General features: G+C 30.3%; 3 protein-coding genes across 4 annotated transcripts; 2 read left to right on the top strand and 1 right to left on the bottom strand.

Moving 5' to 3' along the window:
• Positions 1-1,389: 1,389 nt before the first annotated feature.
• LOC114255254 lies at positions 1,390-15,278 on the top strand. The gene is made up of 4 exons (XM_036284224.1): positions 1,390-2,180; positions 14,073-14,246; positions 14,531-14,685; positions 14,743-15,278. The coding sequence occupies exons 1-4, from the start codon at positions 2,117-2,119 to the stop codon at positions 15,175-15,177; spliced, it is 828 nt and encodes a 275-aa protein (XP_036140117.1). The 5' UTR covers positions 1,390-2,116; the 3' UTR covers positions 15,178-15,278.
• On the bottom strand, positions 3,031-8,640 carry LOC118644769. Its single transcript, XM_036284210.1, has 3 exons — positions 8,336-8,640; positions 7,664-7,815; positions 3,031-5,744 (listed from the first exon to the last, which is right to left on the bottom strand). The coding sequence occupies exons 2-3, from the start codon at positions 7,788-7,790 to the stop codon at positions 3,313-3,315; spliced, it is 2,559 nt and encodes an 852-aa protein (XP_036140103.1). The 5' UTR covers positions 7,791-7,815; positions 8,336-8,640; the 3' UTR covers positions 3,031-3,312.
• Positions 8,793-13,547, top strand: LOC118644770. Of its 2 annotated transcripts, XM_036284222.1 has the most exons (9): positions 8,793-9,292; positions 9,459-9,583; positions 9,804-9,908; positions 9,988-10,261; positions 10,372-10,472; positions 11,622-11,841; positions 12,862-12,975; positions 13,072-13,326; positions 13,396-13,547. In XM_036284222.1, exons 1-9 carry the CDS (start codon positions 9,121-9,123, stop codon positions 13,404-13,406), a joined length of 1,377 nt encoding a protein of 458 aa, XP_036140115.1. In that variant the 5' UTR covers positions 8,793-9,120; the 3' UTR covers positions 13,407-13,547. The 2 variants fall into 2 exon arrangements, with proteins under 2 accessions (XP_036140115.1, XP_036140116.1); XM_036284223.1 differs by lacking the exon at positions 12,862-12,975 and having other exon boundaries at positions 8,800-9,292; positions 13,396-13,546.
• Positions 15,279-15,287: the final 9 nt, after the last annotated feature.

A 15,287-nucleotide genomic window follows, 5' to 3' on the forward strand; every position in this document is an offset into this window, starting at 1 on the left:
CTCGGAGGAGAGTTTGTTTGCTTCTTTAACAAAAGGTTGTAGAAAAACCATTTGATTAGGATCTTTAGATCCAACATACAGCCCAGCAAGAAGCATATATCTGCTACGGTCTTTAAATGGGAATTCATTGATCGTTACATAAATAGGCCACAATGATTTACCGGTCGACTTCCCAGTTTGTACACCGTCCGTAAAAAATGAAAATGAAAAATTGAGAGGAGAAGAGAGTATTCCTCCAGGAATACAATGCTTTTTGTACTGCTCCCCGTCGTATATATCCTCAAAAGCATCAGAATGCTCTTTCTTGCGATTAAATCTGTAGTTTAGCAATAAGGATGCTATACGTGAATCACTTACTAATTTTTTTAATTGCGATTCTAATGATATGGACAAGAAAAAGTTTAACGGTTTAGATTCATCTACATTACTAGCACAATAAGAACATTGCACACATTCTGGCAAATCACTTTTTTCCCCTAAGTACACCTCACATGTTGGGCAATAGATGTGATAAAATATGCTCTTCTTTTCTTTTTCTATGTGCTGAAAGTACTTGTATTTTGTTTCTGGAAGATCCTTCTTGCCGTAAATTGAGTTGACCATTCGCAGAATATCAAGTTGTGCCTCCCATGACAAATTATGCCTCATTCCTAACACAAGGCACATGAAAATAACATCACCAACTGTGGTGTTTGTGCAGTCGCACAATTTCTCTGACAGTTTCTTCTTTTCTGTCTCCACACTGATGTGATCAATAGGATCTGTTGAGGTATCATTGGCCAAAGAATTTTCTTCTAATGATGACGTAGACTTTGAGTCCCTCTCTGATGATGAAGCATACTCTACATCTGTCGTTGATGAATCACAGTTAATCTCTCTAATTTCTTTATTACTGTCAGATGGAATATCAATTGTAGTTGTTTCTATCACATTAGAGATTACTTTGTTTATTCCATTAGAGTAGCTCTAAAAAAAGTAATAAAATACAAAATGAAAACAGTAATTTAAAAAACGGGGATTCTTATTCTACTACAATGTAAAATTCACAATAATTGCCAAAAATTATTGCATACCTGCAATAAATATGATGCACGTGAGGCTGCATCTGCAACTCTATTTACAGATTCACCTATCCCTTTTATGTCATTCTGTGAAGATGAAACTGTTGTAAATGATATATTCTGAAACGAAATAACATTTGCAGTAAAAAAAAATGTTAGACTTTGGAACTTTTACACAAAAAATTAGTCTATTTATATTACTTTACTTAGTATATATGTATCAAAAATATCCATACATGGTTTTACATTGTATATTTCTATATAATTTTATATAATTTTACATAATTTTATATATAATTCTAATAAAATTCCATAGATTACACATACTTTTTTAGCTCGAAAAAATTGCATATATATAATCGTATGTAATTAAATAAATTTATACTTAATTGTACATAATTATAGCTATAATAATGATAAATGAAGAATTTTTTACCGGGACCTGTTCAAGATTGTCACAGTTTTGATGTTCTGACAACACGTGTTGTACCATTCGTCCAACAGCTCGTTGTCGCCGACGACAAGCGGTGGAGCGAGGGATATTTTCATCAGTAAACAAAAAACGTTTGTAGCGTTTCATTTTCGCGCAATTGCCTTGATTGACAACGATTCTTCTTTAATTGATCGATAATAAATGCGTGCGTTACGGCAGCTACGTTTGTGATTTGTCGCTTGACTTGCGATTTATAAAGCGTTGGCAAACATTTGGTAAAAGTTTTCTGAGCGTTTATAAACGCTCTCAAAGCGCTTTCAAACGTTGTAAGAACACTTACACAACGCTTTTGGGTTATAAACGCTTTTGGAACGTTTATCAAATACTATATAAAACGTTTTGTTAAAATTCTGCAACGCTGAGGCAACGCTTTTCAGTGTTCTGTGCATCGATGCGACGTGTGCGGTGATTGGCGGATCAACATGACAACGCCACTGAGACCGGCACCGGCCTGACCTGACCGGTCGGCAGTCGTTGATTGTATCGGCATCAATGCCATTGAACACGTGTGGTACCACGTTTCGTTTGCGTTATAATTACCTTTACAGTTCCCAGTAAAGTAATGACTCTAATTGACAATTCTGGGTGGTACGCGCTGGTTAAATATAAAAGTGGTAATGAAACAGCCCAGCAAACGAAAAAAGATTGAAAAGAATTGGAATGGGATTGCCAGAAATTCAATTAAGAACTTTCCGAATTCCATTTTGTCAAAAAAAGGGATTGAAATGGTTTTTAATACCATGGAATTCTTTATTTCGGAAAGAATTTGTCTTTCTTGAATCCCATCCAATTACGACACAAAAAACATAACGGAATGAATACCACTGAATGCCAAGTTAGGGATTGGAAAGTTTCATCATGAATTCCATTGAATACCATTGATTCCGTGAACGAAATGAATACCATTGAATGCCAAATTAAGAATTAAAAATTTTCGTATTGAATTCCATCTATTCTGACAATGAAATGAATACCATTGAATGCCAAATTAAGAATTAAAAATTTCCGTATTGAATTCCGTCTATTCTGACAATGAAATGAATACCATTGAATGTCAAGTTAGGAATTAAAAATTTCCGTATTGAATTCCATTGATTTCCGTCTATTCTGACAATAAAATGAATACCATTGAATGCCAAATTTGGAAATCAAAATGTATATATCGAATTCCATTGAATTCCGGCGATGTTTACAACAGAACAAATTCCATTTTATTCTAATTAAGAATAAAAAACAAGTATACGTTAAATTCCTAGTTCTATCCCATCATTATTTAAATCTATATTATATATTGTCATCCCCTATCACTTATAAAATTGAAAGTCATTCTTATAAATTAATTATAATTTCAAAGTTCCATATTAGTTAAATTTTTGATATTTTTGGGATAAACAGACTAATGTAAAACACTTTTTTTTAAATACTAAATAATGGATATTGTTACATTAAAATAAAACGTTTTATTTACAAAAATTATATTAAAATATTTTTATTGCAATTATATATACAATTATATGTACAATTAAGTTGACAATAAAATAAATTATATTATCTTTCGTTTTTTAGCGTACAGCGTGACCTCGATGAGAATTGTATTTTTACCTACTCCGAGTAACCAAAGCATGTAAAGTCATATAAGACATAGTGTTTTTTAAAATAATATTAAGTATTATAATACACATTCTTACAATAAATAACATTATCAATTTTACATAAAATTATTGATTTAAGATAATTTAAAAAAATAAAAAGTTTTAATTAATCAGCCTCGAATACATTAGGCATTGAACAAACATACATTTGTTCTCCAATGTCTACTAGAACCATCTTTGAAGCAACCTCGACTATTGACACTAAAAATTGATTACTTGTTAGCGATCTTATCTTCCACATATGTGGTATTTCAATTTCTCCAAGAATTACCTTCTCTAAAAGCAATTCACTGACATTGAAATAACATCCAGTATCGGGAAAACTGATTATTTCTAAAATTTGTGCAATTTTCTTTGATTTTAGCTGAATAATACTATTATTCCATCTTTTGGACCGCGTGTAATTTTTAGTTTGGTATAATTGGTTATTATACACACATTTCTCATATTTTACGCCTCCAGCTGTGTATACATCTGCAAAATATTTGCCCGATCCAAAAAAAGTTACACCCTCTGTAACTTCTACGTTTACAGTTGACCGATTGCCACAAAATAGTTTATCACAATAAATTTTTACATTATTCGGTAAAGAATTAGTAGCTACGCCTACTCGATATGACATAACTTGCAATGATTTTTTGGCCATTTGTTGCTCTACTCCCTTTGGCCCGTTGACTAGTTGCTTCAAAACAAAAATGTTACTTTCATACGGGAAAACCGATGTCGCCCAAAGAGGTCCTGATTTTCTAACAGATTGAACGCAATGAAGAATAGAATGAACATTATATCGCATTGCAATCGTTCCATACAAATTTTCAAAATCTGCTACAAACTTCAAGAGATCTACTTCGCACTGATCCAGTTCAGAATGCGAGATTGAGGTCTTTTGTAAAATATACACGCTTTTGACAAATAGTACGTAATGTTCGAGATTTTTCTTTGGCACTAAATCCATACAAACAGGTATAGAGTAATATAACAACCATGACTTCCAATCTTTTGCTTTAAAATTACTATAATTAGTCATTGATTGCGGCAACTTCCGCAAATCGCGAGGAGGTTGAATTCTACATAATCTTTCGTTAATGATTTTCCTTGCATCGCGACTTAGAATTTTTGTAAATAAGTCCCATATGTGTTTTGTTACGCCTAAAATGACTGTATGCATGCAATCAAGCGGAAAACCCCACACCATATCAAAATTTGATAATGATGCAAGTACCGAAGCTCCCTTCACTCCTCGACTTTGTAATCCAGTTTTAGCCGATACTTGCACATCATATAAATGAGTTTTATGAGTTCTTAACTCGGATTCTTGGTACTTGAAAGGATAACGCATAGCAGAAATATATAGCCCAGGATGATAACAGTAGCTACACCCAAAATATCCATTATATTGTATTCTATTTTGGACTACTGGTCGAGCTACAGAATCCATTGAACAACATAAAACAGTCGGCGCATATGAGATACAAACATTATCAACCGTTATGCCAAGATCGACACCGTCTTTACGTAAACGATTAATTTGTTTAATGAACTCCGTAATGTATGTATTCATAAGTCGAGGAGTCGGCTCATGTTCAACAATCATGATACCTACCATCAATACATATTTAAAGCGCATTGTTGGTGGTAAATCATTGAAAATGAGTTGAAGAGGCCAAAAACTTCGTTTTGACTTATGAAATAATGGCGCTCCATCAGTATTAATATTACATGTTAAAGAAGTGGGATAGTCCATAATCATTTTACGATATAATTCCCCGTCGCTTATATCACTAATATCTCTACTTTCTTGTGTAACGCGCCGAGCATTAATTTTTTCAATCAAAGCATTCCGAACATTTTTATCCTGCATAAGTAAATCTAATTGGTACCGTAAATCTATAGATAAAAACATATTTGTGCTTGACAAACTTATATTGTGTTTATGATTGCAAAACTCGCACAATATTTGATTCGCCTCAAAATGTTTCTTTGTTGTAGAATATAATTTGCTGTAACAATTAGTGCAATAATAATGATAAGTTATTATATTATCCGGTGGGTCGATTTGCTTCGCGAATCTATGATTTGATATATTAATATTACGAAAAGCTGGTCCAGCACATATATGAAGAAGTTCCATTATAGATTTGCGCGCTTCATTTGACGCACGATATCGCAAACAGTGCCCAGCTACCATCGAGACAACATCATCTACACTTAAACCCGCCGCCGGAAACATTATTGCACTACCTGTGCGTGTATGAAATTCTTCATTTCGCACGTCTAAATCATCTTCATTTTCTTCTTCAATGTCATCAACACTCCCAGTGACACTTCCTGCATCCGACGTATTTTCATCAAATGCCATTTCTTCGTAAGATGCATGTACCCATTTTTGATCTTCAAATGAGATATTCTCTTGCACACATTGTGCAGATTGTGGTATTGTATTTTCGTGACTAACACCAGCACTGCCAATGACTTCTTGTTCAAATATTCCAGCGTTACAAAGCTGATTCGAACACGATGGTTCACAATCAGTAATCCCTACGAGGAACACAAGATATGTATTATTATACTCTTGAAAAGCCATTAATATGACACACAAAAGATATTGAAAAATTACTAAAATAAAGATATATATTTCATTGCAATTCATCAAATTAAACAAGAAATATTTTTGTTTCAAAATTAATGATATAATGATATTAATTTATAATAATAACTAATTGCGTAATTAATTCGGAGTAAACAGCTATGGTTTAACAAATCAAAACGTATATATTTCATTAAATTTTAAATAAATTTGTAGATCTCCAAAATTCACAAAAACATGATTACGATAAACATCGTTCTAAATTGATTGAAATTTATTTCATGTAAAATCCAAAATAAAGTATTTTTGATTTGTCTGAAATCTTTCTTCTAATCTTTTTTTCGCAATAATTATAAAAAAATCTATTTTTTGTTACAATTGATTTTTGCAATATTAACCGTTACTATAGCTGACTAATTAATCTCTTCAATATTTTCTCTGCAGTATCTTAAAGAGTTATCTTTTATTTTTATATAGCGTTCTTCTTTATTTACGTTTATTTTTTTCGCCGAACTGTAAGAGTTTTAAGAAGGAAACTTTTTAAGGTAAATCCTGTAGTGTACACAAAGAACTGGGCTAGTGCTCACATAAACTGTATATATTTTAAGGAGTTTTTGAAGTGACTGATTTTGAATCAGATTTGCAAAATTAATTTGTTTAAGCAAATTGTTATAAATTATTTGTTTAAACAATTTCTTTAAACAAGTTATTGCAAAATTCTTTTTTTGAACTTGTACTTATATATGTAATTTTTTTATAATTTTTTCCTAGAACATAATTTTGATTTTTTTTAAATTAAATTTTGCAATAAAACTTTTACAACCCGGTAAAAAAATTGTACGCAAATAAAAATGCTTTATAAAAATGAAAAATAGCTCTTTAAGGTACCGCATAAAAAATATTACAAAAATTAATTAGTCGGCTACAATAACAATTTAAATATGATAAAAATAACTGCTCATAAACCTCCTTTTTTTATTTTATGATAATACAAGACAGTATCACATTTTGCACCTGGAAAATATTTATTATTACAAAAATATTTATAATTACAGCCCAAAGTATTACAATTTTTTAATTTATGTACTTTATATGATACACGTGAAAATATACTGTAGTAAAGTAAAATTAATAAATTCTTGTCATAGTATTTAGAGTTTGTGAACAAAACTATGATACTAACTTCATATATTAATATGAAAAAATAAATTTTATTGTCAAGGCACAGCATAGAATTGAATACTAAAATCCTGGCTAAAGTATTATTTTTCTCAATAAACTTTCTTTACAGTTTTTCGAGGAGAGGAGGAATATAGATGCTAGTTAGCATCAAAAATATTAAATTGCTTGTCAATTTATTTTGTGACATTACGTTCCAGCTTTATGTAAGGACAGTGTTTTAAGACCAACAAATATGCGGCGCTCAGTTCGCGTGAGCTATGTTTCGTATATAAATTCACACAAATAATTAATAGGCACTAAGAACCACCATAGATTTTCTGCAGACCAACATAGGTATTTCTATATATCCTTGTTTGAATACTAGATATTGTCACTAAGTTTGATTCTTATCCAGCATTGGCTCTAATAATAAATATTTCCTTGTTCCCAAATTGAGAATGTCATACTGTCCTATATATATTTTCATATATAATATTATACAAATTTTCTTTTTACTTAAAAAAATAATAACTTGATCAACAAACACAAAAAACATTGTAATGTCTTGGAATAAAAAGTCATCATACAGCAGATAAAAGGTATTTATGAAGAACGCGATAAAGAAAAGGTGATAATAAACAAGTGCCCAAAAGTTAGAAGTTCATTACTTATTATAATAAAATTGAAATAAGTTGAAATAATATTAAACCTGTGCGTTCATCTACACGACGTAACATTGCGTCGTATTTCTGTTTCCATTTCTTATATGTAGCTTTCGATACCATGTCCTTGTTGAAGTTTCTTTGTAACCATAGTTTGTATCTTTTTCTTTCCATGTTGTATTCAGTGTTTCAATATTCACTGCAATTCAATGCAACAAACAAAATTAGCAATATACAACAGTATTTTACTACATCAATTTTACAACAAAAACACAGATAAAAATATTAATTAATTTTATGACAAAACTATAAAAGACTACAAATGTTTTGAATTAATTTGCATACATTTCAACACATTGTTACGTTCAAGTAAAGTGAAAAAATAATGCATGTTTATGGCATATGAAAGAGATTGATTAGGTTTATTTATTCGCTTGAAATAAAACATAAAGAAATAAAGCCTCTATAAAAAGTGCAAAAGCATATATTTGTTACATATGTGCAAAGGCCTCACTATGCAAAACAAGTTGATTTTTATTGTAAAGCAGGATTGATAAAGTGTGTTGCTCACGAGCTTTCCTCTTTTTCTCTTTCTTCTACCTTATTCGAATGAAAGAGAGAAAGAATTACTCGCGAGCAACATTTCGTCAGACCTATTGTAAAGTTATGTACATATATACAATAACGTTGATACTTATTAAAATGATAAAAAATCTTACCTTGAATACCGTAAAATGATCTCTGCTATCTGCTTCCAATGACTGCGTATAATTTTAATGGAAGGGGGGTATTTTCAAGGTAAGATGTACATACAGGTTAGCAATGCAGTCTTTCAAAATCTGAATGTCACATACTTCAAACGCAAATATTCGAAAGTCACAGAAATATGTGACTTCTTTCCGCGAATGCACTGCACAAGACGTAAATCACGTAGTTACGTATTATAAATTACGTATTACACAATATAACCTGAGTCAGGTATAAATATCAACGGCCGCCTCGTGGCGTCATGATATTAGACCTGTTCTTTTTAGCTGCACTGATGCACTGGTGCAACAAGTTAAAGTGAGACAAATATATTTTTTCTCATTCTAACTTGTTACACCAGTGCAGCAGTGCAGCGAAAAAGAACAGACCAATTGTACCTTATGGCTTTCGTTTTCGGTACGAACTACGAACACGTGCGTCCCGGCTGCACGTGACGTGCAGTCAATGATTGGGCGCACGGTATTGGTAGCCGGCAGGCAATATCGTTCTCGATTCTCGGTGCCTGGCGAATGTGATTTTCTCTGCTTTCGCGTGCTCGGTAATTTCGACGTCCTTAGTCCTGATATCATTTCTTGAGCTGTGTATTCGCGTTCGGTTCTCTTGCCTGCATAGCATTAATCGATTCTCGCGTCGTTTAAATCTGAGCGATTTCTCGTGTTCGATTTCTGCCCAAACCGGCATTTTCGTGTTCACGCGACGTGTGTGTGTTGACCGTCCACATTGCGTGGGCCGAAACATGTATGCGTACGTGCGGATTCCGCCAACAAAAAATGTCCACGAGTTTCGGAAAGTTGTGCCGGTGAAAGATATTAAAAGGTTCAATTCACAAAATCCACTTAATCCGCGACAATTGTATAAAATTAAGCACAATGGAGATATCATCGTAGGTCACGTTCTACGTACTGCAAGTAAGTAAAAAAATTATATTGTCTTATATATTTAAATTTTTTATTGTACCAGATTATCAAAAATTTCCTGAAAAAATTCCTTTAAAAAAACATTTAATGCAACAGATTTTTTATATAAATTTATTGTTAAATATTTTTATTATTAATTTATTATCATTATTTGTAGATACCAAGAGCGAATTGGAAGCAATGGTGGCAGGAAAAAGGATGAATGTCCCACCGTCACAACATCTACTGTCACCATCTGACAGCTTTAGCACTGATATTGAAAACTCACCAAAGTCTGCTAAGGTACGTTAATATACTAAGAAACAATAGCCTTGTTCGTTTTGTCTATTCTGGGTCTACTCGGAGCAAACCCAAGCAGACCAATGCATACTTTAATAGGTTGGCGTCATCGGAATCAATTAGAGTGCGTTGATCTGCTTGGGTTTGCTCCGAGTAGACCCAGGACAGACAAAACGAACAAGGCTAATGACTCTACAGTAAATTTATTATGTTTTTTTTATAGAGGAAAGGTGAAAATTTAGAACATATAAAACAACATAGGCTAAAGCAATTAAAAGAACGTCAGGCTTTGTGTGCAATTAATGCACAGTCTGTTGAAGAATACCAGGTATGAAAATTTGACACAAATTTTTATAAACTTGATATAAAGTGATTTATGGAATTATGACAAACACATTATTAAATAGGAACATAGCACTTGCCGCAACAGCAGCTCGCCGACTTCCAATATTGAAATAGAAGATTTAAAACATACTATAAACGCATATAAAGCCCAATGTGATTTTTTAAAAGACAGTCTCCAGAGAAAAGAAAAAATAATTGCGGAAAAGGAGGAATGGATTGTTAAACAAAAAGATATGGAAGTAACTATTGCGGCATTACAGAAAGAAGTACAAACATTACGCCGATTGAATATTGAATTGCAGGAAGCTGCAATCTTAAAAGGAAAAGAAATCCAAAGTTCGTATATATAGATATATATATGTTTAATATACACAACATAGCAGCTATATTGTATAATATGAAATAATAATACAATTATTATTATGTAATTGATCACTTTTTTACAGATTTCAATGAAGGCAACAATTTAAATGTGGTTACAGGAAACAACCTAACAGTGTTAAATAAACATCCGGCAGTTGGTTATATAACGCCTGATAATAAAAGCGTAAGTGATTTCAATGTTTGCAAGATTAATTTACAGATATTTCTCTACTTACAACAGGATTACGTTCGTAATACTTTGTTTGTAAATCGAATTTATTTGTAAGTTGAATGAATAGCATTTATATTTTATGTAGTTTATATGATAAATGAAACTTTATTTAAGCAAAATAATTATAACTAAAAACGATTACAGATCTATTTAGAAAATAACGAAACAAAATGTTTTTCTAAATTATTTTTAATACATTTAATTATTATTATAAAATTAATATTTAGCTTAAACACAGATTAATTTCACCAAGTGATTAAAAAATAAGATTTTTTTCTTAAAAATAAAACTTAATATAACATTTAATATTATAAAAATAATATTTAATTTAAATCATTGATTAACGAGTGTTTTGTTAGATTAATTATAATTAATCTACTTGTTTATTTTTAGTCAATAGCATACCGGTTGTACATAAATCCGAAAATTTATAAATTGAGATAGTCACAAGTAGAGGGATATCTGTACTTATCTTCAAGTTTTCCAAATTTCCTGAATATTTTCTAAAATTTATAACATTCGCGTGGGAAAACACTTTTTAAAATTTATTTCATATATTTATTATTGTACATTTAGTCATTCGTAACTTCCATGTAAAAAATTATTTTTTAATTTTCTTTTTAATAAATATTTATATATTTAACAACATCAAATAGTAATTAAACAGATATGAAAAAATGTCTTTAAGTTTGCGTTATTATAAATTGAATTTTTATTTATAACTATAATATTTATTTGTTTTGACCATTTTTATGTAATATACAATAATAAATTACAATAGTCTTTTTCAGATATATGTTACGCAAATTATTGAAAAAATTTTAATAAGTTAAATTTAAATTTTCAATGTAAAAATAAATTATTAATTAAAAATATAGATTAAAAAAAACATCAACTGATTGGATAGTTTTGCAAACAGTACCACAGAATTTTACATAATGAAGCAAACTAATATTTATAAAAGATTGTTATCTAAACAATTTTAACTTTTGTTATTGCTCCCCGCAATAATAACCTTTGGAAATCTGCCCAAGTTTTTTATTACAATATTTTCTTTATATGTCATATCTACGAATGTAATATAACAATTAAATCTTGCAGATTCATCTTGGATATGGCGAATACTTGCCCAAAACTGCATATGTTGCAGCTGCTTGCGATTGCAGAAGGCCTGCAATTTTTGTTCGGCAAATCGCGATTTGTCTGTTTTCTTTGGAGACGCTTTTAAACAGCACTGTAACAGGCAAAGGAAGTAACCGAAATAGAAATTCTAAAAAGCCGGAAAATGCCTTAGATTGCAACAAAATTTTAGCGATTAAAGGTAATCATGTGTAATATGTAATTTCGTATTATCTCATCAATGATTTCTTTCTCTTTTATTATTGTTTTTCTTTGTATAATCGCTTTTCTTATTATTAGACGACGAATAAAATATATCATAAAACAGTCAACCCTTAACATTTTTTACAACCACAACGATATTGAGATTTTAATTTTTTGCTGAAATTGCAACCGGTGGTGTACAAAGTAATCATATTTATATCTACGAAGATAAATTTAATTCTCTTTAACATTAGAAACTATATTAATGCTTTTAAATATATGTATCTAATTATATTTGCGATAATAGAAGAAAACACTGGTCTAAACATTTTTGCTGGAAACATTTGTTTTAGAGCAAAGGCTGCAACTCAAATAAATGAAAACAAAGTTTTCTAATTTTATTGTTGCATATTTTGCATTATTTTACAATTTATTTAGAAATTTTGTTTGTTAAAGTCGCTATTAGTCTTCAAAATAACATGTCATTGTTTAAGGGTAACATAAGACATGTTATTTGAAGACCAATAACAATTTTAACAAACAATTAAAATTTCTCATGTAATTTACAAAATATTGCAAAATACACAATAAAATTAGTAAACATTTGTAATATGTACCTACGTTTTATTTTTTGCAAAAGTTAGAGTTGAATTGAGTTGAGTTGCAGCTTTAGTTGTGTTGACGAGGCCCTTTGTTCTAAAACGAATGTCTTCAACAAAATTAAAAAACATTCAGTGTATCTTTTATTTTTGACAAATTGTAATGGAGCAAACATTTGAAAGCACCAATTTCTAATTAATATTCAAGAGAATTAAAATTATTTCCACAGATAAATATGGATACTTTGTATAATACCGATTGTAACTTTAATAAAACATTGAAATTTCAATATTATTGTAAAAAAAGTAAAGGGCTGATTGTTTAAGAGTAAATTTTATTCTTTGCCTAACAATACAATAACATTTTATTTTCTAATTCTCTTTGATAATATACTATTAAGTACTCTTCTTTTCTTTAGCTATATACTATCATTATTTAACGGTTGAAAAACAAATTCCACCAGCAGAGGCGGACAAATTGGTGGAAAAAACTAGAAATATTTTAGCTAAATTTATATCTTCCTTAAAAGATTGTAAGCAATTTTGTTTCAAAATGCGACTATTACAGTTACAACTTCTTTATTGAGATGTTTTTGTACCGACATATTTATAATATAAACATTTTTCAGCGCATACATGTACTACAGAAAAAGAAACTCATGCAATGGATGAGGTTCTCAATTCAGAAGAAGAATTGGACATCGAACAAAACATTGAGCAAAATGTTGAATCGAATATTCAACGGGACACTGATGAATCGAACATCGACTCGTTAAGAATGGAAGAAGCTGCACAAGTGCCTAATGAGGAGACATCTACATCGAATGAAAATGACAACGATCCGGACTTTGCTGTCCTTATCCCAGCCGAGTCATCAGACAGTGGTGGGTACAAATAAATATAATACTTATTTTTCGAAACCACTTATACTTATCACAATTTCTTTTTTCCAGATTCTGATTAAACCGTGAAGGTTTTGGGACATTTTAGTGTCAAGAGTCAAGATTATATTTATATCTATTATAAATATTAAGTGTTTTTATTTAACATTTTATTTTTACATTTTTTATTTTTACAAGTATCTTTTGTTTAACTTTATCTGATTTTTTATGTTTTGTTTGATTATAATTTTTAATCGAAAGTTTTTTATTAATACTTTATGTTAGATACTTGATTATTAATATTAATGTTATTTTTTGTTTTTTTATAAATTTTAATTGGTATTTTTATTTGTAATATTAATAAAAGTTATAGTAACAATTATATGTATGGTAAATAAAAAGTATAGTAATTATATAGTAAATAAAAAAACGTTTATCTATAACCATTGAAATTTATTATCCTTTCCTATTTTCATAAAATTGTGTGTGTGTGTGTGAGTGAGTTTGGTCATTACGGGATTCATTGGAATTTAAAACAATAATTTTCTAAACCATCTAATGCCATACAATTCCATAACCTCTACGGATTCCATAGGATTGAATGGGATTGAAAATTTCTTTTTTGGATTCCATGGGATTAGATCATCTCATTTCGAATCCCATCTAATTCCATCTAATTCCGTCAAAAAAGGAATTCAAAGGTATTAAAAATTTTTAATACCTTTGAATCCTTTTTCGTTTGCTGGGAGAGGTACTGCCAATACAGAATATAACATTAAAAATCAGAAAAGGTGAACGAGTATTATTTAATCCAAAGTCCTTAACGGACTTCGATAGAATAAAATTTTATACCGTTCACACCACACACGGCAGCAAGGACGAGAGAGAACACAAGTGGTATGCCCACATCGGCTTGCTTGCTGGTAAGTAATATTATCTTTTAACTTTATATGAATCATTGTTTCCCGGGAAGCCTATAAAACCACAACCTAAAAATAATGATAAATTGTGCAAAAATGATTATATCTACTCAGCTACATTGAAAAAATAATTACTAAATTTAAATAAATATGTATAATAAATTTTTTAAATTATAGAAACTATTATCTTATTTAAAATAAATATTATTTTATTTTTACAAAACGTCTGCATGGTACTATTTGAAAAAATATTTATTTCAATTTAGTTTTTACTTTTTATTTTACAGAAACTCGAGAGGCATTGGAAAGTGCTATGGATATGAAAAGAATAAGCTGGCCCAATGTATTGAATGAAGATCAATCAGAACCGAACAGTACTGATACTGATAATGTTGTGTTAGAAGGAGGTAATCTAACTGTCACCAGCAATCGTGATTTAAATGTAAGTATAATTTTTGCAAATATAAGACAATGCTGTATCAAGTTTTTTTTCTTTTAGAAAAATAAAAAAATGACAAAAAAACAAGCTACCGATGCAATCCATGCCCAATTATTAGCATCGAGGAATCTGTATCAAAGTTGTACAACTCGTGCACCAGTCACTGCAGATGACGATATTACACGTTTGCTGCGAGAAAATGCAGAATTAAAATCTGCATTGCAAGCAGAAAAGGAGAAAAGTATATCATCAGGAGAAGTGAGGGAGGATCAGAACATTGTTTTTGCAGAATGTTTGCAAAGAATTGAAGCTGCAGTAGGAAAAATGCAAGACCAATTTCAAAAGCAATTGGAGGCGAACATGGAGAAATTAACGGAATTAGAAAAAAAAATAGAAAACTTGATGAGTAAGTTCTCACAACCTTATTCACAATATGTGGAACATTGGTTGAACAGTTTACCAGAAAATGAAAATATTGAATATATACCATGTTAATATTATGTTCTTATGTCTTTAAGCAATTAACGCACAATAACTGTCTTATATCTCATGTGTTAGTGTCAATATCAAAGATGACAAAAAAGGCAAAAAATAAATTGTACATT

This window comes from Monomorium pharaonis, chromosome 3 (assembly GCF_013373865.1).
Source record: "Monomorium pharaonis isolate MP-MQ-018 chromosome 3, ASM1337386v2, whole genome shotgun sequence".
Taxonomy (NCBI): domain Eukaryota; kingdom Metazoa; phylum Arthropoda; class Insecta; order Hymenoptera; family Formicidae; genus Monomorium; species Monomorium pharaonis.

Coding starts and splice junctions, on each gene's coding strand:
- LOC114255254 (XM_036284224.1), top strand. CDS start 2,117: ATGACTCTAATTGACAATTCTGGGTGGTACGCGCTGGTTAAATATAAA. Junction 2,181..14,072: donor TAAAAGTGGTAATGAAACAG/CCCAGCAAACGA, acceptor GTTTGCTGGGAG/AGGTACTGCCAATACAGAAT. Junction 14,686..14,742: donor CCAGCAATCGTGATTTAAAT/GTAAGTATAATT, acceptor TTTTTCTTTTAG/AAAAATAAAAAAATGACAAA.
- LOC118644769 (XM_036284210.1), bottom strand. CDS start 7,790: ATGGAAAGAAAAAGATACAAACTATGGTTACAAAGAAACTTCAACAAG. Junction 5,745..7,663: donor TCGTGTAGATGAACGCACAG/GTTTAATATTAT, acceptor TGTTCCTCGTAG/GGATTACTGATTGTGAACCA.
- LOC118644770 (XM_036284222.1), top strand. CDS start 9,121: ATGTATGCGTACGTGCGGATTCCGCCAACAAAAAATGTCCACGAGTTT. Junction 9,909..9,987: donor AGTCTGTTGAAGAATACCAG/GTATGAAAATTT, acceptor ATTATTAAATAG/GAACATAGCACTTGCCGCAA. Junction 10,262..10,371: donor AAAAGGAAAAGAAATCCAAA/GTTCGTATATAT, acceptor ACTTTTTTACAG/ATTTCAATGAAGGCAACAAT.